This window comes from Micrasema longulum, unplaced genomic scaffold (assembly GCF_059751315.1).
Source record: "Micrasema longulum isolate JH-2025_06_02 unplaced genomic scaffold, ASM5975131v1 h1tg000820l, whole genome shotgun sequence".
NCBI classification, from domain to species: Eukaryota; Metazoa; Arthropoda; class Insecta; order Trichoptera; family Brachycentridae; genus Micrasema; species Micrasema longulum.
This window is the reverse complement of record NW_028278012.1, coordinates 188,910-204,402: the sequence shown is the minus strand read 5'-3', so window position 1 is coordinate 204,402 and position 15,493 is coordinate 188,910. Positions and strand designations below refer to the sequence as shown.

The window sequence follows — 15,493 nt, the reverse complement described above, 5'->3', positions numbered from 1 at the left end:
ATACGGGTTTCAGATATGGAATCCCTATTTTTTAAGGATATCACCTTGTTGGAAAGAGTCCTAAGACGAGCCTAAACGGCTTCCATATGTGGAGAGACTGGAAACTCTCGGTCTCACAACGCTACAGGCAGTAGGGCGCGGTTGGGCAAACGCCCAGGGCGCCAGATATAAAAGGGCGCTGCAGGCGCCCCATTTTATCCACTCGCTCATCGAGCGAGTCCAACTTACTCGTAAATTTCCTAAATCTAGCGACAAACTTGTTATAGTGGCCCACGATGAGAATATAACTACTCCAAAAAAGTCATTTGAAGTTGAATTTTTCCACAGCCTTTTGGACACTACCTTAATTTCACTCAATGAAAGATTTGAAAAGTTAAATGAGTACTCAAAATCTTGGTTCAATATAAAGAAGATTCCGGAAAAACCAGACCTTCTCAAACTCAGTGGTAATTTTCAATTGAAATAAACAGTAGATCCTAAATCCGATATAGATGGTTGTATGTTGTGTGATGAACTCATAGTCTGAAATCATTTTTGCCTGATCAGAATGTGGTCAATCCTGGGATTGTTTTGAATTTTATCAAAGATCGTAACTTGCAAGAACTGTACCCAAATTTATGGAGAGCGTTGCGAATATCGATCACTTTACCTACCTGTAATGATTGCTAGTGGGGAAAGGAGTTTTTTTAAGCTTAAACTGATAAAAACTTATCTACGATCGACAATATCTCAATCTGGATTCACAAACTTGGCATCTTTATCAATCGAAAATGAAATTGTGGAAAACATGAACTTAATTATGTATAAAAGAGCTCATTGAGAGAAAGGCTAGAAAAGTAAAATTTTATTAGTATTTTTTTTAAGAAATGATTATTTCATTATTAACCTTGCCTTTTTTCGTATGGGTCGGAAGGGGTGAAAGATAGGGGGCGCCGTAGAAATCCCGCCCAGGTCGCTGGTAGTGCTAAAACCGGCCCTGGCTACAGGAACGGCGAGAAAGGGGTGACCCGATAGAGACATACGAGACACTCGACAGTCACTATAGCTGCCCAAATTTGGATCCCATGTTCAACTTCGAGGCCACAGTCTGGCTGGAGAAAAGGAGATTCAATCTAAATCCACGGAAGCATTTTCTGAGCAATAGGGTTGCCACAGGAGCTGATCTCAATGTGCAGTCTCAATGGGTCCAAAATAGGACTAGATTTGTTTGGGAAAAGTTAAAGTGCGCCAACAATTAACTTGCGTTAAAATAGATTTAAGCATATCAGTTTTAAGCTGCTCGCGTAGAATTAATATTTTTTATTTATTTTATTTTCTTTTATTTAGGAAACATACAGTACAGTTACATAGTTTTTTCATATTTTACACAGTTAGACTTAACTCTAATGGATCAGCGAAGTTTCCATATTTTAAAGTAATTATATGTAAGGTTATTAATTAAAGTACAAAAAAAGAGAAGGAAAATAAACATGAATAGAAGTTGTAAACAAATGAAGAAAATTAAAAGTTTATAATGAAAAACATGCTTAGATGTAAAAATAAAATAAAATAATAATATTTTTTTAAAAAGGAAAAATATAAATATACACATACATATTTTAAGGTATTCAAAGAAACGATGAGACGAATCTTTAAAGAATCTTTAAATAAGAAAATAAATTTATGTCAATTTTAAAAACATCTTAAAAATTAACGACACATAGTAAGAGCAGCAATATATTGATTTCATATACATATACAATATAAGTAATTAAAAGTAGTTTAAAAGTATAAAAACATGTCGATGCAGCAGAGAAAAAGAAGGAATAACAGGTATAGCAAGTAATATTTAAAATTTGAAAAAGCAATATAAGGAGAAGATTTTAAACCAAAGGTAGTTGATTAAATTTCAGTAGAAAAATTAGAATAAAATCAACAATATGAATGTATGTAATGTGAAGTAATGTAAGACAAAAAGGGATCAACGGGAGGATTATTCAAAAGCTTTCAAGACGATCAGGACATAGAGAGACAGAGAAGAGCCATCAATGTCAGGGCCTCTATGCTAGCGAGACGCTTCTTTCAATGCAGTAACGAAGTGAAGAAAATCATATTTACTTCGTATTTGACGTCCATGTATACAGCGGAACTTTGGGACAACTATACGCAAGGAGCGTGGAATAAATTAAGGATCACGTATAACAACTCATACCGACAATTATTCGGATTGCCTAGGTACTGCAGTGCCTCTGAAATGCTTACAGCTGGACGAATTAACACCTTCGCTGCCCTGCTTCGCCAAAGAGCCTGGAGCCTATGGGAACGCCTAAAAAACTCTAATAACGAAATTCTCCAAGCCACTGCAGAGTGGATCCAATCGCCATTGTTCGAGCGATGGCGCGATATGTTAAGACCACCATAAGTGCTGCGATATAAAATTTTATTTTATGTTTATTGTTATATTAATGTTTATTGTTATATTTTTGTTTACATTTATATTTATGTTCATGTTAAACTCTTCTATAGAGCAATTTGTACCAATTTCAGTTCAAAGGGAAAACAAATATCCAAGTTGGTTTTCTAAGGATTTGATTGATTTAATAATCTCCAAAAAAATTATGCATAAGCAATATAAAAAAACCAGATCAATAACTGATTATATTGAATTCAATAAGATTAGGAAGTATTGTAAAAAAACATCATTAATATGTCACAATGCATATATAAAAAAGATCGAAGATAATATTCTGACTGATCCTAAGTATTTCTGGAGATATGCTAAAATCCTAGACAATAGCGATACTGGTATTCCTAAATCTATGAGATATGGAAATAATAGGTCTAGTAATATGCAAGATACCGTTAATATGTTCGCTGACTTTTTCTCCAATGTTTATGATGATGCCGTAACTTTAAATAACACAATGGAAAATAAATTAACTGAGCTTATTGACCTGCCTAACTTTACTATTTCTGATAAAAAAATTATCAAGTTTGTAAAATCGTTGGATAAACGTAAGTCTGCTGGCCCTGATGGTATTCCTCCAGTCTACATTATAAATTGTATTCATATATTAGCACATCCTATTAAAATTTTATTCAATAAGTCTTTAACTACTGGCGTATTTCCTGATATATGGAAATATAGCCACATTACACCCATATTTAAAAAGGATTGCAAAGATGAAATATCCAACTACAGACCTATTTGTATTCAGTCTACCCTCCCTAAGTTGTTTGAAAAACTTGTACTTGATAACTTAATTATACCTTTAAAACAAATAATTGCTCCTGAGCAACATGGGTTTATTACTGGTCGTTCAACAGTCACCAATCTCATTTTGTACGAGAATTTTATTGCTAGTGCACTTCATAAGAAGCACCAGGTCGACGCTATATACACCGACTTCAGTAAAGCCTTTGACAAAGTTTGCCACTCTAACTTGTTGCAGAAACTTGGTCGACTGGGAATACGTGATGAACTCTTAAAATGGTTCATTAGTTACTTATATAATAGAAAAATAGCAGTTAAAATAAATTCTCATATCTCCTATAGTTTTTTAGCAACAAGCGGCGTACCCCAAGGATCACACTTGGGACCTATTTTATTTTTAATTTATATAAATGACATTGTTGAAATTTTTAGCGATGTAAAATATTTGCTTTTTGCTGACGACCTTAAACTTTATAGAATTGTAAATAATACTGATGATTGCAATACCCTGCAGATGAATCTCAACAGAATTCACGAGTGGTGCAATAAAAATAATCTTTTTCTCAATATAGATAAATGCCAGGTTATTTCCTTTTCAAAAAGTAAGAAACCTTTAATTTTTAACTATTTGTTGAACCACGCAACAATTGAAAGAGTTGTTTTCATTAGGGATCTTGGCGTAATTTTTGATGATAAACTTACATTTATCAAACATATTGACAAGATTTCAAATGAGGCGCTAAGTATGTTGGGATTTATTTGTAGGGTTACTAATAAATTTGAAAGTATCGCACCAATCAAGTCACTTTATTGCTCCCTGGTTAGAAGTCGTTTAGAATATATTTCTCCAGTCTGGTCGCCCCATTATCGTGTACATTCTGATTCACTCGAGCGCGTCCAGAAGAAATTTCTAAAATACATTAATTTTAAACTTCATATTCCTGCTGCTTTATTTAATTATAATCAATTGTTGTCTTCAGCAAATCTTTTAAGACTTTCTGATAGAAGAATCCTAACTGACCTAATATTACTTTTTAAGGTGATCAATTCATTAATTGACTGTCCATATTTGCTGGAGTTGGTGTGTTTCCGTGTACCTGGTCGACATACCCGCCACAGATCTCCTTTTTGTTCTGCAAGTTCTAGGACCAACTATCACATGCACTCGCCTATCCCTAGGCTCCATAGATATGGCAATCAGTATGAGGACAAGGCTGATATATTTGGTTCTGGACTTGATAATTATAAAACGAGTCTGATTTCTTTTTTTCTCTCGCAATATTATTCTTAAACTTTTCTTTTTATTTAAAAATGTTTTTTCCTTTTTTGTTTTTTCATATTTATGTATTTATTTCGTTATTATTTTTGGTTGCTTTTATGTATTTACCTGCTTGTTACTATTGTTATAGTTATGCAATTTTTATAATTTTTTGTTATGTTTCTATATATGTATTTTTTTTTTCATATTTATGTTCAATATATGTTAAAGGCAATTTCTGCCGTTTATGTAAAATAAATAAATAAATAAATAAATAAATGTTTATATGGTAGAATTGGCTCTGCACTTTATAGCCATTTCACTGGAATATATATTTTTTTTAAAATTTTATTTTTGAATAATTGTAATCCTGTATGATAGATATTTATATTATATATCAATGTCCATTACATGTTATTTGTTAAACTAAAAACCAAACCATAAATTCTGAATTATTACTCTGAGGTACTAACGCTAAGTACGAAGCCGCTTAATCGGAGGGAGTTCATAGGACTGAAGCAGACCTTGTCATATATTACGGTCCGCCCCCAATGCATATGATATATACATTTTGAATATATTAATATTATGTGGATTCTCATTGCAGTACCGAGCAGCTGAGCCTTACTAAGGGCCAGCTCATTATGATCCGCAAGAAGGCTGACAGCGGATGGTGGGAAGGAGAACTCCAAGCCAAGGGCCACAAGAGGATAGTCGGCTGGTTCCCCGCAAGCTACGTCAAGGTAAATATATGTCAACATTATTCTCCGTAGCCCCACGTCCAATCACGACGAAGGTCACAGAGTCATAAATAACTTGTAAAGAATTTAAACAAAAAAAATACAATATTATGTTAATAAAATTTGTATAAAACCACTCACCGACTTATCTGTCTACCGGTTTCGAGACGTAACCCGTCTCTTCGTCAGGACAACAACACTACACCAACATGCAAATATCACTACACACCTTCACCATAGTAGATTTGCAAAAATATAAAATCGACATGCAGTACTTCGACTATAAAATCGACATGCAGTAAAATAATATATATTTACATATACTTGCACGTATAAAAAAAAAATGGTATTAACAAATTATTGTTAAAAATAAATAATAAAAATTAGTTAACAGTAAGTATATATAAGATAATAACATAATATCTGGTACACAAAAATATTTGATACATTAATTTCAGAAAAAGATAATAATAAATAATACGAGTAATACACATCAAAAACAGAGAAAAAATTGTATGAAAAAGAAAGTTTTATTACGACATTAATAATGAGTGCATTTAAGAACGTTTTAAAATGGATAATTGTCGTATTAAAAATGTCTATATCACTAGTAAATTTGTTGGCTAAGGAATGTTAATGCGGAATAGGAGAGTGACGTGCGTAGGACTATTGCAAGGACAATCAATTATTATTGAATTCTGATAAATGTCTTGTCATGTCATTTACTCGAAAGAAAAAAAGTACACTATTTGACTACAAACTATCTGGGAAAATTGTCAATCGTTCAATGAAAGCGAGAGATTTGGGTGTACTGATGGACGATAAGCTTTTATTTAGAGATCACATAAATACAATAGTAGATAAGGCGTACAGACTTCTAGGGTTTATCTTACGAATCTCCGAGCCATTCTCATCACCGAATACATTCAAACTTCTTTACTATACGTATGTGCGAAGTCAACTCGAATTCGCTTCATTAGTATGGTCCCCTCAATATAATGTATATATTAATCAAATTGAACACATTCAAAAGAAATTTATAAGGAGCCTGGAATATCATTTTGGCAACATTGAAAATGATTACGGCGCATCTTTGATCAATTTCAATATAGAATCACTACAAAAAAGGCGCCTTACATGTGATTGAATTTTTCTTTTCAAAATTCTCAATAATATAGTTGATTCGCCGTATCTTTTACAAAATATTGGTTTCCGTTGTCCTCTTGGCTATACCAGATTAAATTCCCTTTTTTATGTACCAACTTGTAAAAACAATTATACCTCGAATTCATTCATTAGACGTACCTGTAGAAATTATAACGGACTCAGTATTGATGTAGACATTTTCAACTGCACGTTGCATTTGTACAGAAAATTTCTTCATGGGGTCGATTATTTGGGATAGTTGCGGAATGTGCATCTTGAGTGGTTTATACTATCTATATAGATATGTGCCGCATGTAATGTATATGTTTGCGTATGTTTTATATGTGCGTTCAAGTGTGTGCGTGGATGGCTCGGAGTGTACATTCTGTATTTTCATTTATTACCTCCATGGAAAACGCAAATGTCAACAATTATTCTTTTCTCACTTAAAATTCTTATTTATTTAATTTTTTTTTGTCACATTTAATGTTTATATGAAAACAAAAATGACATTGAAACGACTAAAACCATCAACAACGACGTGCAAAAACTATTAGAATGAACAAACAAAAACTTCTTAACACTAAATGCCAAGAAATGCAATATAATACATTTCCAAACACAAAAGAAGAACCATAACATGAACATAAAAATAAACAACGAAACTCTTAAAGAACTAGAACATGTGACTTACCTAGGACTCACAATGGACAGACAATTAAAATGGACAAAACACATAGACGGACTCACTCAAGTAATGGCATCACTACATAGCCTCTTCTACAAAATTAAAGATTTTATACCGAGAAAGGAAAAAAATATGATGTACGAAGCCTATGTCAAAAGTAAATTGAGTTACATGATCGCCTTCTGGGGAACTGGCAACAAGACAGACATAACAAGAATACAAAGACAACAAAATAAAATTCTTAAACTAACATACAACCTACCCTACCTGACCTCTACGACTGAACTGTACAAAAAAACACACCAGTTTGACATAAACTACTTGACTAAAATTGAGACCTTAAAAATTGTGCACAAAATAACACTGGGAAACATACAAGACGACGACATAATATTAGTAAAAAATGCTGACATACACAAATATAACACCAGACAACAACAACAACACTATCATATTGAAAAAGCAAAGACAAACACAGGACAATCAAAAATACTACATAATGGACTTAAACACTACAACGACCTACCTTACTACTTGAAAACTTTTACTGGAGACAAATTTAAAATCCATCTGAAAAAGCACATGATGACTGAACTAACTAGACTAGACGAGACATACAATGACTAGACAATATTAAATTTCTAATGTAACCCTAACGGGTTTTTTAAAATTGTAAATAAATAAATTTAAAAAAATATAATAAATTACAATGAACTTCCATCAAGAATTTTCACTTACAAACTTGAATATTATGATGTTTACGAGTATAATATTGCAACGAATCCCTGTTTTTTTGTAGCTACCTATAGCATATTTTTACCATCGATAAATTACTCATTTATTTGCACATATTTTTACTTGGCAGTGCACTGCACTTATGCACGTACTAAGGGACCGCCTCTGCTTCAAATGAATGTAGCGTCTGCAGTTTTTTTTTTTTTTTTTTATATTAAGGCAATCCATCCTAAGAAGGATGATTTCTGCCAAGAGTAAAATTTATTTAAAGGAATAAAAATCAAAAAACATTTTTTAAAAAAAACAAAAAATTTATCATGAGAGGAAGCTTCCTATATGGTGGATAATTTCAGGATCAAGGATGGAGAGGAGTGATGCTATGTTAATAGGGTAAGGATATTTTTTTAAGGAGGAGTACATTTTATGTTTGTCCCTTATTGGACAGCCAAAGAATATATGGTCTGGAGTCTCATGGTCCAAACCACATTCACACCATGGACTTCCTACAATATCAATTTTGAAAAGGTGGCTATTAGTGCAATAGTGGCCGATTCGTAGTCTACTAATGTTTGAGATTAATCTCTTAGACAATTTTTTTGTGTGGAACCAAGGAGGGCTTGGTATGCTCTCTTGGATATCTTTATAGAGAGTTCCCTTACATTTGGAGGTAAACTCCCACTGGGTCTTCCATTGTCGTTTTGCCTCGTTCTGAATTCGAGGGGACATGTCGGAAACACACACACAATACTCAAGAGGACGCGAGCCGTCTATCGCAGCCGCTTTCGCCAGTTCATCTACCATCTCATTACCTCTAATACCAAGATGCGATGGGATCCAGACTATGATTAGCTAGCGTCTGCAGTTGCTGCTATAAAAATTAATTCATCGTATTCAATAAACAATAATAAATATTTATTTCTTTAGATTCTTCAACCTACTGGCCGTACTTCGGGCCGAACCACTCCAGTGCTGTCATCTAAGATGGATATTTTATCTCAGGAGCAAGTCATCGACAAGGTGGGTTCATTAACTCTTTTAACCAATGGTGTAAAATCAATAAATTAGAACGAAATATTAAAAAATGTAAAATAATGTCATTTCATAGAACAAAACAACCGATTTCCTTCGAGTACCTTATAGAAAACTCCAAAACTGATGTAGTTAAGTCCATTAGAGATTTAGGAGTTGTTTTGGACTATAAACTAACATACAACGAGCAAATAGATAATACAGTCAATAAATTGTAGGATTTAGTAGCTGGGTGTTTGTTGGAGTTCCTACCCCAGTTAGAGATTGACAGAGAAGACACGAGGTTGTTGTTCAATGCGTATTCATTACATGGCGAATAAGATACAGTACTCGGTTGTGTAGCGCGATTTAATTTACTTACATATAACTTTGAATTATCTATCCTTACCTCTGTTCTGTATAAATACATTTAACTCTTTAATAAAGATACCAGTCTCGAAGATGTCGCGAAAGCGATGAAACCGGTCACTGGATATTCCGAATTTGTGGATTGAAGCATCACTCGTGTTTTATTTATATAATAAAAAACATAACTATCCACTGTAATTTGTGATCTATTATTGTATTTAGAATGCATTGGGTTTTCTTTCTGTAATGTTCTAAATACCCGAATAAAAATAAATGAAAATCACAAAAAACAAGTTACGAGTGTTGGCTCATTACATCCAAGAGCTCGCTGTTATAACCGAGTAATAATGATTGCATTTCCTTTAGGTGATCGCGCTGTACCCCTACACGGCGCAAAATGCCGACGAATTGAGTTTCGAGAAAGACGACATCATAGCCGTCACAAACAGAGACCAGGATCCAGCTTGGTGGCAAGGTAATGAAAATATACGTTTACCTCATTTTCCCACATAACAGTTGATATTACCCGCGGTTGTGCCCGCCTGACTTCATGCTGGGAACGCTCGGCTACAATAGTTTGGAGAAAAGAAGAAATGCATACTTGCTTATGTATTTTTTCTGATTAATCCGTGGTATTACGATCAACATGGGTTACTATTACAATTATTAATTATTAACATAGTGTAGCTGACGCGCTACCGACGAGTTAGCGGGTCCACCACTCTTCAATAGGTCGTCCCTTCCGCTGTTTGTAAGGCAGCGGAAACCGAAGAACGAAGCACACACTTAATTTCACTGGCGGCGGGAACCGAAGGGCCGAAAAGCCGATTTGACTAGTAGTCCTGAAAAGGACTTTTAATTCCAATAGAGCGCCGCGGTCGTGATCCGTAAGGTGAGAAGTCCAGAAGTCGAATCCGAGGGCAGGCGTAGGTCTTGTAGCGTAGTCGGTATCGGCGGAGAGTAGAGCGGGAGATGATTTAAACACGAGTAAAAGGTTGACACTGATTTATTTTTTGCGCTGCGTCGTTTTATACATAACAAATCTGCGCGGCCGACATAGGCCAATGGCAGGCGGGGGTAGGCCGACCAATCCTGTCGCGAGAGAGATAGCTTACCCACCACATACCGCACACCGCATCTGAGGACATAAGTCTCCTTGGCGGTGCCCACATACACGGAAAATTTGCTCGTTGTCAAACGAGAAAAGCTGCCCGAAGGAGCTCTCTGAAATCTGGTAGCCTTAGCATCTTCGTGCTGAAAGAAAGTAATCCAGAAGTGCATAATATGTACTTCATTGGATTGAGAAGAGAGGGAAGTGAATTCTTCACTGACTGGGATTAAATTGATTGGACATGATCAATTCGCCGAAATGATTACAAAACTTTTTAAAAGCCTCGAAATTCTTTTTAGAAGCCACCAGATCTGTATATCCGACAGGACCTATGACAGGGCCACGGATAGTATCGAGAAGCTCCATTCGGTAATCATAGAGAAGGGGAAGGGGACAAGACCACAGGATGTGTTCAGAAGATTGGTTAGGATATCCGCAGCAGCACGAAGGGGAGTCAACAATATTAAAAACAAATAATTCTTTATTAAATTTACCATGACCTGATAAAGAGCGAGAGAGATAGCGCGCTGTCGCCCGCTATGTCTATCTCTCTCTCGCCACGTATAAGGCTACGTCCCCCCGCCACCCGCCCGCACTCGGGTGCAGACCGCGCGGCAAGAAACATGTACAGAGAAAATATTATTAATTTAAAACAGCCAGGCAATGCAATATATTTATAATTTTCTAAAACATCCTAATTCTATAGGCCTCGGTATAACAAAAGCCACCCCCGAAGGTAACAAATTAAAGTCTTTATTGGGGAGGCAGCATTTCATGTTTACATATACCGAGGTTTCTACACTATTTATTCCAGAGGCCCTAGGAAGGGCTGCTGAGTCTATACGACGTCCGTAACACATAGGTTACACACATATACTGTTCTTCCATTCTTTGAGAAATTCAAAATATACAAATTCTTCAAAATAAGGCAATGAGGATTATACTCAAAAGAAATATCTATTCTAATTTAGAAAGAATGAAACATTAAGTTTGTTAAAACTTAACGATAGAAGAAAAATTATAGACCTTTTAAATTTATTCAAAATTGTAAATTCAATATGGGATTGCCCCGAACTATTATCTCTCATCAACTTCGGGTGCCTGGAAGAATGACGAGACAGGTGCCACCGTTTTGTAGCAACAATTCACTGACAGTGTATACTTGTAATGCCGTATTAAACAGACTTCACGAACTCGGCAATAGTTATTCCCACGTATCTGATATATTTAGTGTAGGGTATTGTTCCTATGGAAGAAACCTTTTGAACTATTTTAAAGATGGTGAATGGTAATTATATTTATGTATTCATGCGTTTCATAATATATATGTATACAGTTTTTTGTTCACTTTGCCTAGCTGTGTGAAACAGTACTTATGATTTTCTTGTTGTTTTACTGTAGAGTGTTTTATTACTTAAACTTTCTACTGAATATGCTGTATAATTTTTAGGTTATTTTTTTATTTTATAAATCTTGGGTATAAGGAAATTCATGTTTTAAAAAAAAAATATTAAGCCAAATATTTATTTATTTATTTATTAACATACACGGCATAATTGCCTTTTACAAATTTATAATATAAACATATAAGGTTTGATATTTTTTAAACTACATATTTGCACTCAAAACTAAGGAACAATAATCAAGCCTAAAAATTATATAACATAATATTTTTAAAAAAAAAAAGTTTAAAGTTTAAATAAAACAAAAGTTTGAAATAAAAAGTATACGAGAACTTTAAAAATTAATATAAAAAGGAAATCAAATTTTAAACATAATAAGGTTTATAATAAAAATATATATAAAAAAAAAAAAAACAGAAAATCATATATGAAGTAACTACATTAAATATGATTACTGCTCATCTTTGAAAAAGTTTATAAGGTTTGTTCTATAAGAACAATACCCCACATTAAATATATCCGATATGTGGGAACAACTATTGCCGAGTTCATGAAGTCGGCTCAATACGGCATTACAATCATACACTGTGCGTGAGTTACTACTGCAAAACGGTGGCACCCGCCTAGTTATCCTTCCAGGCACCCTGAAGTTGACGAGTGACAAAAGTTCTGGGCAATCCCATATAGAATGCACAATTTTATACAAATTTAACAGGTCTATAATTTTTCTTCTATCGTTAAGTTTAAGCAAATTTAATGTTTTTAATAAAAAATCGTAATTTAAAAATTCATGACTAATTCCAAGTTTAAAATTTATGTATCTTAAGAATTTTTTTTGGACCCTTTCCAGAGAATTTTGATGACAATTGTAGTAAGGAGTCCAAATTGTCGAGTTGTACTCTAACTGACTTCTCACTAAAGAAGTATACATCAACTTCAAAGTGCCTATGTTTTTGAATTCATTAGTCACACGTAACACGAATCCCAACATTTTCAGAGATTTACTAGTTATGTTGTTAATGTGACTAATGAAGGATAATTTTTGGTCGAAAATGACGCCTAAGTCGCGCACCTCAGAAGTTGAGATTAATTGAGTATTTCCCATCAGATAATCGAATAATATGGGATTTTTTATTCTAAAAAATCTCATTACCTGTCATTTTTTAATATTCAATTGCAGTTTATTAGCAGAGCACCACTGAAACATTTTATCTAAATTACGCTGCAGAATATTACAATCATTTACAGTATTGATTATTTTAAAAATCTTCATGTCATCGGCAAACAGCAATATCTCCACATCATCAAATACATCCATTACATCATTAACAAAGATGATGAAAAGTATTGGGCCCAAATGGGAGCCCTGTGGAACTCCACTAGTAGCACAGAAAGTTTGGGACAAAGTGTCACAAATTTTTACCGTTAATGTTCTATCAGTCAAGTAGCTTTGAAACCATTTAATCATAGGACCACTTATTCCTAGTTTAGATAGTTTGGCGATAATGTTAATATTATTAATGTTTGTAAAAGGCAGATTTGCCGTTTATCTTTATTAAATAAAAAATAAAATAAATAAATAAAATAAATGCACAAAGAAATTGGCTCGCTCACAGTAAAGCAACAAATTAATTATAATGTGGCAATTTTTATACGTGAAATAATTAAGGGGATGAATAAAATAAAAACAATAATAAAATTGAACCAACAATGTCGTACATATGAAACAAGGGGTAAAAAAAGATAAGATTAGCAATGAGGAAAAAAACAGAATCTCAAAACTCATTGTACAAGGGGTTGAAGCTGTACAATGAGTTACCTGGAGAAATAAAGGAAATAAAAAAATTTAAATATTTAAAATTAATTTTTGAAAATATGTTATCGAGAAATTCTGATAAAAAAAATTGTAATATTATTAAAAGTTTATATTGTTTTTTTTAATATTTGCTTTAAATATTTTTTTAAATATGCTATTATGTCTTCTTGCCCATACTGATCATCGTGGTTTCGGATGTGACAGGGTTCAAAGAACACCTGTATAAAAAAAAATTGTTAAACAAAATAAATTTAATAGTAATACATTCAAGTTTCCTCTCAAACATAACCATAATACACGCTTCACGTCTAATGATGGCTTGGTAGTACCAAAAGTATGTAATAAATATGGAAATAGAACTCTCAAATATTTAGTACCTAGAATTTTTAATTTATTACCAAAAGAACTTAAATTTAACTCACATTGTAACAAGAGCAAAATAAGAGAGTGGCTACTCGATCAAGAGTTTATATATGAATAGTAGCTTAGGTGTAAATATTTTATTTTTTCATATATTTTCTTGTATTTAAAAAATAAATTTATATATTATTATTTGTATTAACATGTTTATTCTGATCTTTCCGGCTGTTAATTTTTATATGCTATTCATTGTTTTTATAAATGTAAATAATATTATTAAGTCAGTATAAATATAATCCTCACCAACAAGCTACAAAAAGTGGCTTGGTGGGATTTTAGTTTTAGTAAAAATATAACAAGTGAATTTTTTTTTTAAATTGTAAAAATGTATAATTATGCTATTAAATAAATAAAAATATTTGCTTTCTTATCATTTACCCAAATATTTCATTTTGAAAGTCATTTACAACAAGTTGTAAATATCTCACTATTAAAAATGAGAATCAAGTTGGGGTAGAGTGGGATTCGAACCACGCGACCTTGGAGCCGTGAGTCCGAGACACCAGCCACGGGACCACACCCGATTCTCAAAAATCAATCAATATATTTAGTACGATCAATTTTTAATGTGTTTGTTTTTTTTCCAGGTGAGCTACGCGGAATGACCGGCCTCTTCCCCAGCAATTACGTCTCCAAACTGGTCAACGATGGTTAGGAATAACCAGTGTTAAATAAAATTTAATATTAAATGAAATGTTTTTGCCGTATTAGATGGTACGGATAATTTAAATTCCTCTTGTTAAAAATTGTGTGTAGGCACGCACAGTGTGTCACACGAAGACAACGCAATAAGATCTGGAATTAACGGTAATTTGCTAAATTGGTTTAAAACATACTTGTTCGATAGAAACCTGTCAGTGAAAATAAATTATATATTATCACATAAATTTAAATCAGTTAGTGGAGTACCTCAAGGCTCGCATCTTGGTCCAGTGTTGGTTTTAATATTTATAAATGATGTAATTGACATATTTGATAATGTACATGTTCTATTTCATAGACCCTTGTTACATTAAAAATGAAAAAAAAAAAATGATCCCCTATTAGATTAATTAGTAATTTAGACTCCTATTCTATGAACTGTCTTAGGAATAATCAAAATTACTGCTTTTGCCCATGTACGTGTATTTGTTAGAGAATTTATAAAAATAAAACATGTTATGCTTGACGCATTGTTTTAATGTAAATTGTCTTTAGGTCCCTATCGAAATGGCGAGATCTCGGATCTAATGAAGAAACATTAGTTGACATTTTAGTTTGTGGTTTTCTCCATGCATTTATAACGAGCTACGTCTCGGACATACCAAACAAAAATATTGTCAACAGTCGAGCAAAAACTCTTCATTCGTTTTAAAACATAATTATAAGAACCTAAGTAATAATGTCGCCAAAACTCTTCAACCTTTACGGTGAATATATTATGAAAAGATCGCTGGATGGGTGGAATGGTGGTGTCAAAGTGGGAGGTCGACAAATATCAAATCTGAGATGTGCAGACGACACGACACTCATTGCCAAAGATGAAACCAAGCTAGCAGAAGCCTTCAGACGGATAGAGTTGGAGTGTGAGGCTCTGGGTCTAAAAATAAATAAAAGTAAGACAAAG

General features: G+C 33.4%; 1 protein-coding gene across 9 annotated transcripts in view; it reads left to right on the top strand.

Annotated features, from left to right (window-relative positions):
* The window catches only part of Dap160 (dynamin associated protein 160), a 65,722-nt gene extending 50,667 nt beyond the window's left edge, over positions 1-15,055 (top strand). For 8 of the 9 annotated variants that reach the window (XM_088230813.1, XM_088230819.1, XM_088230816.1 and 5 more), the window contains 4 exons: positions 5,059-5,194; positions 8,685-8,777; positions 9,504-9,612; positions 14,475-15,055. In XM_088230813.1, coding sequence (XP_088086939.1) covers positions 5,059-5,194; positions 8,685-8,777; positions 9,504-9,612; positions 14,475-14,542 — 406 coding nt within the window. In that variant the 3' untranslated portion in view covers positions 14,543-15,055. The remainder of the gene's footprint in view (positions 1-5,058; positions 5,195-8,684; positions 8,778-9,503; positions 9,613-14,474) is intronic. The other variant, XM_088230814.1, reaches the window with a different exon arrangement.
* Positions 15,056-15,493: the final 438 nt, after the last annotated feature.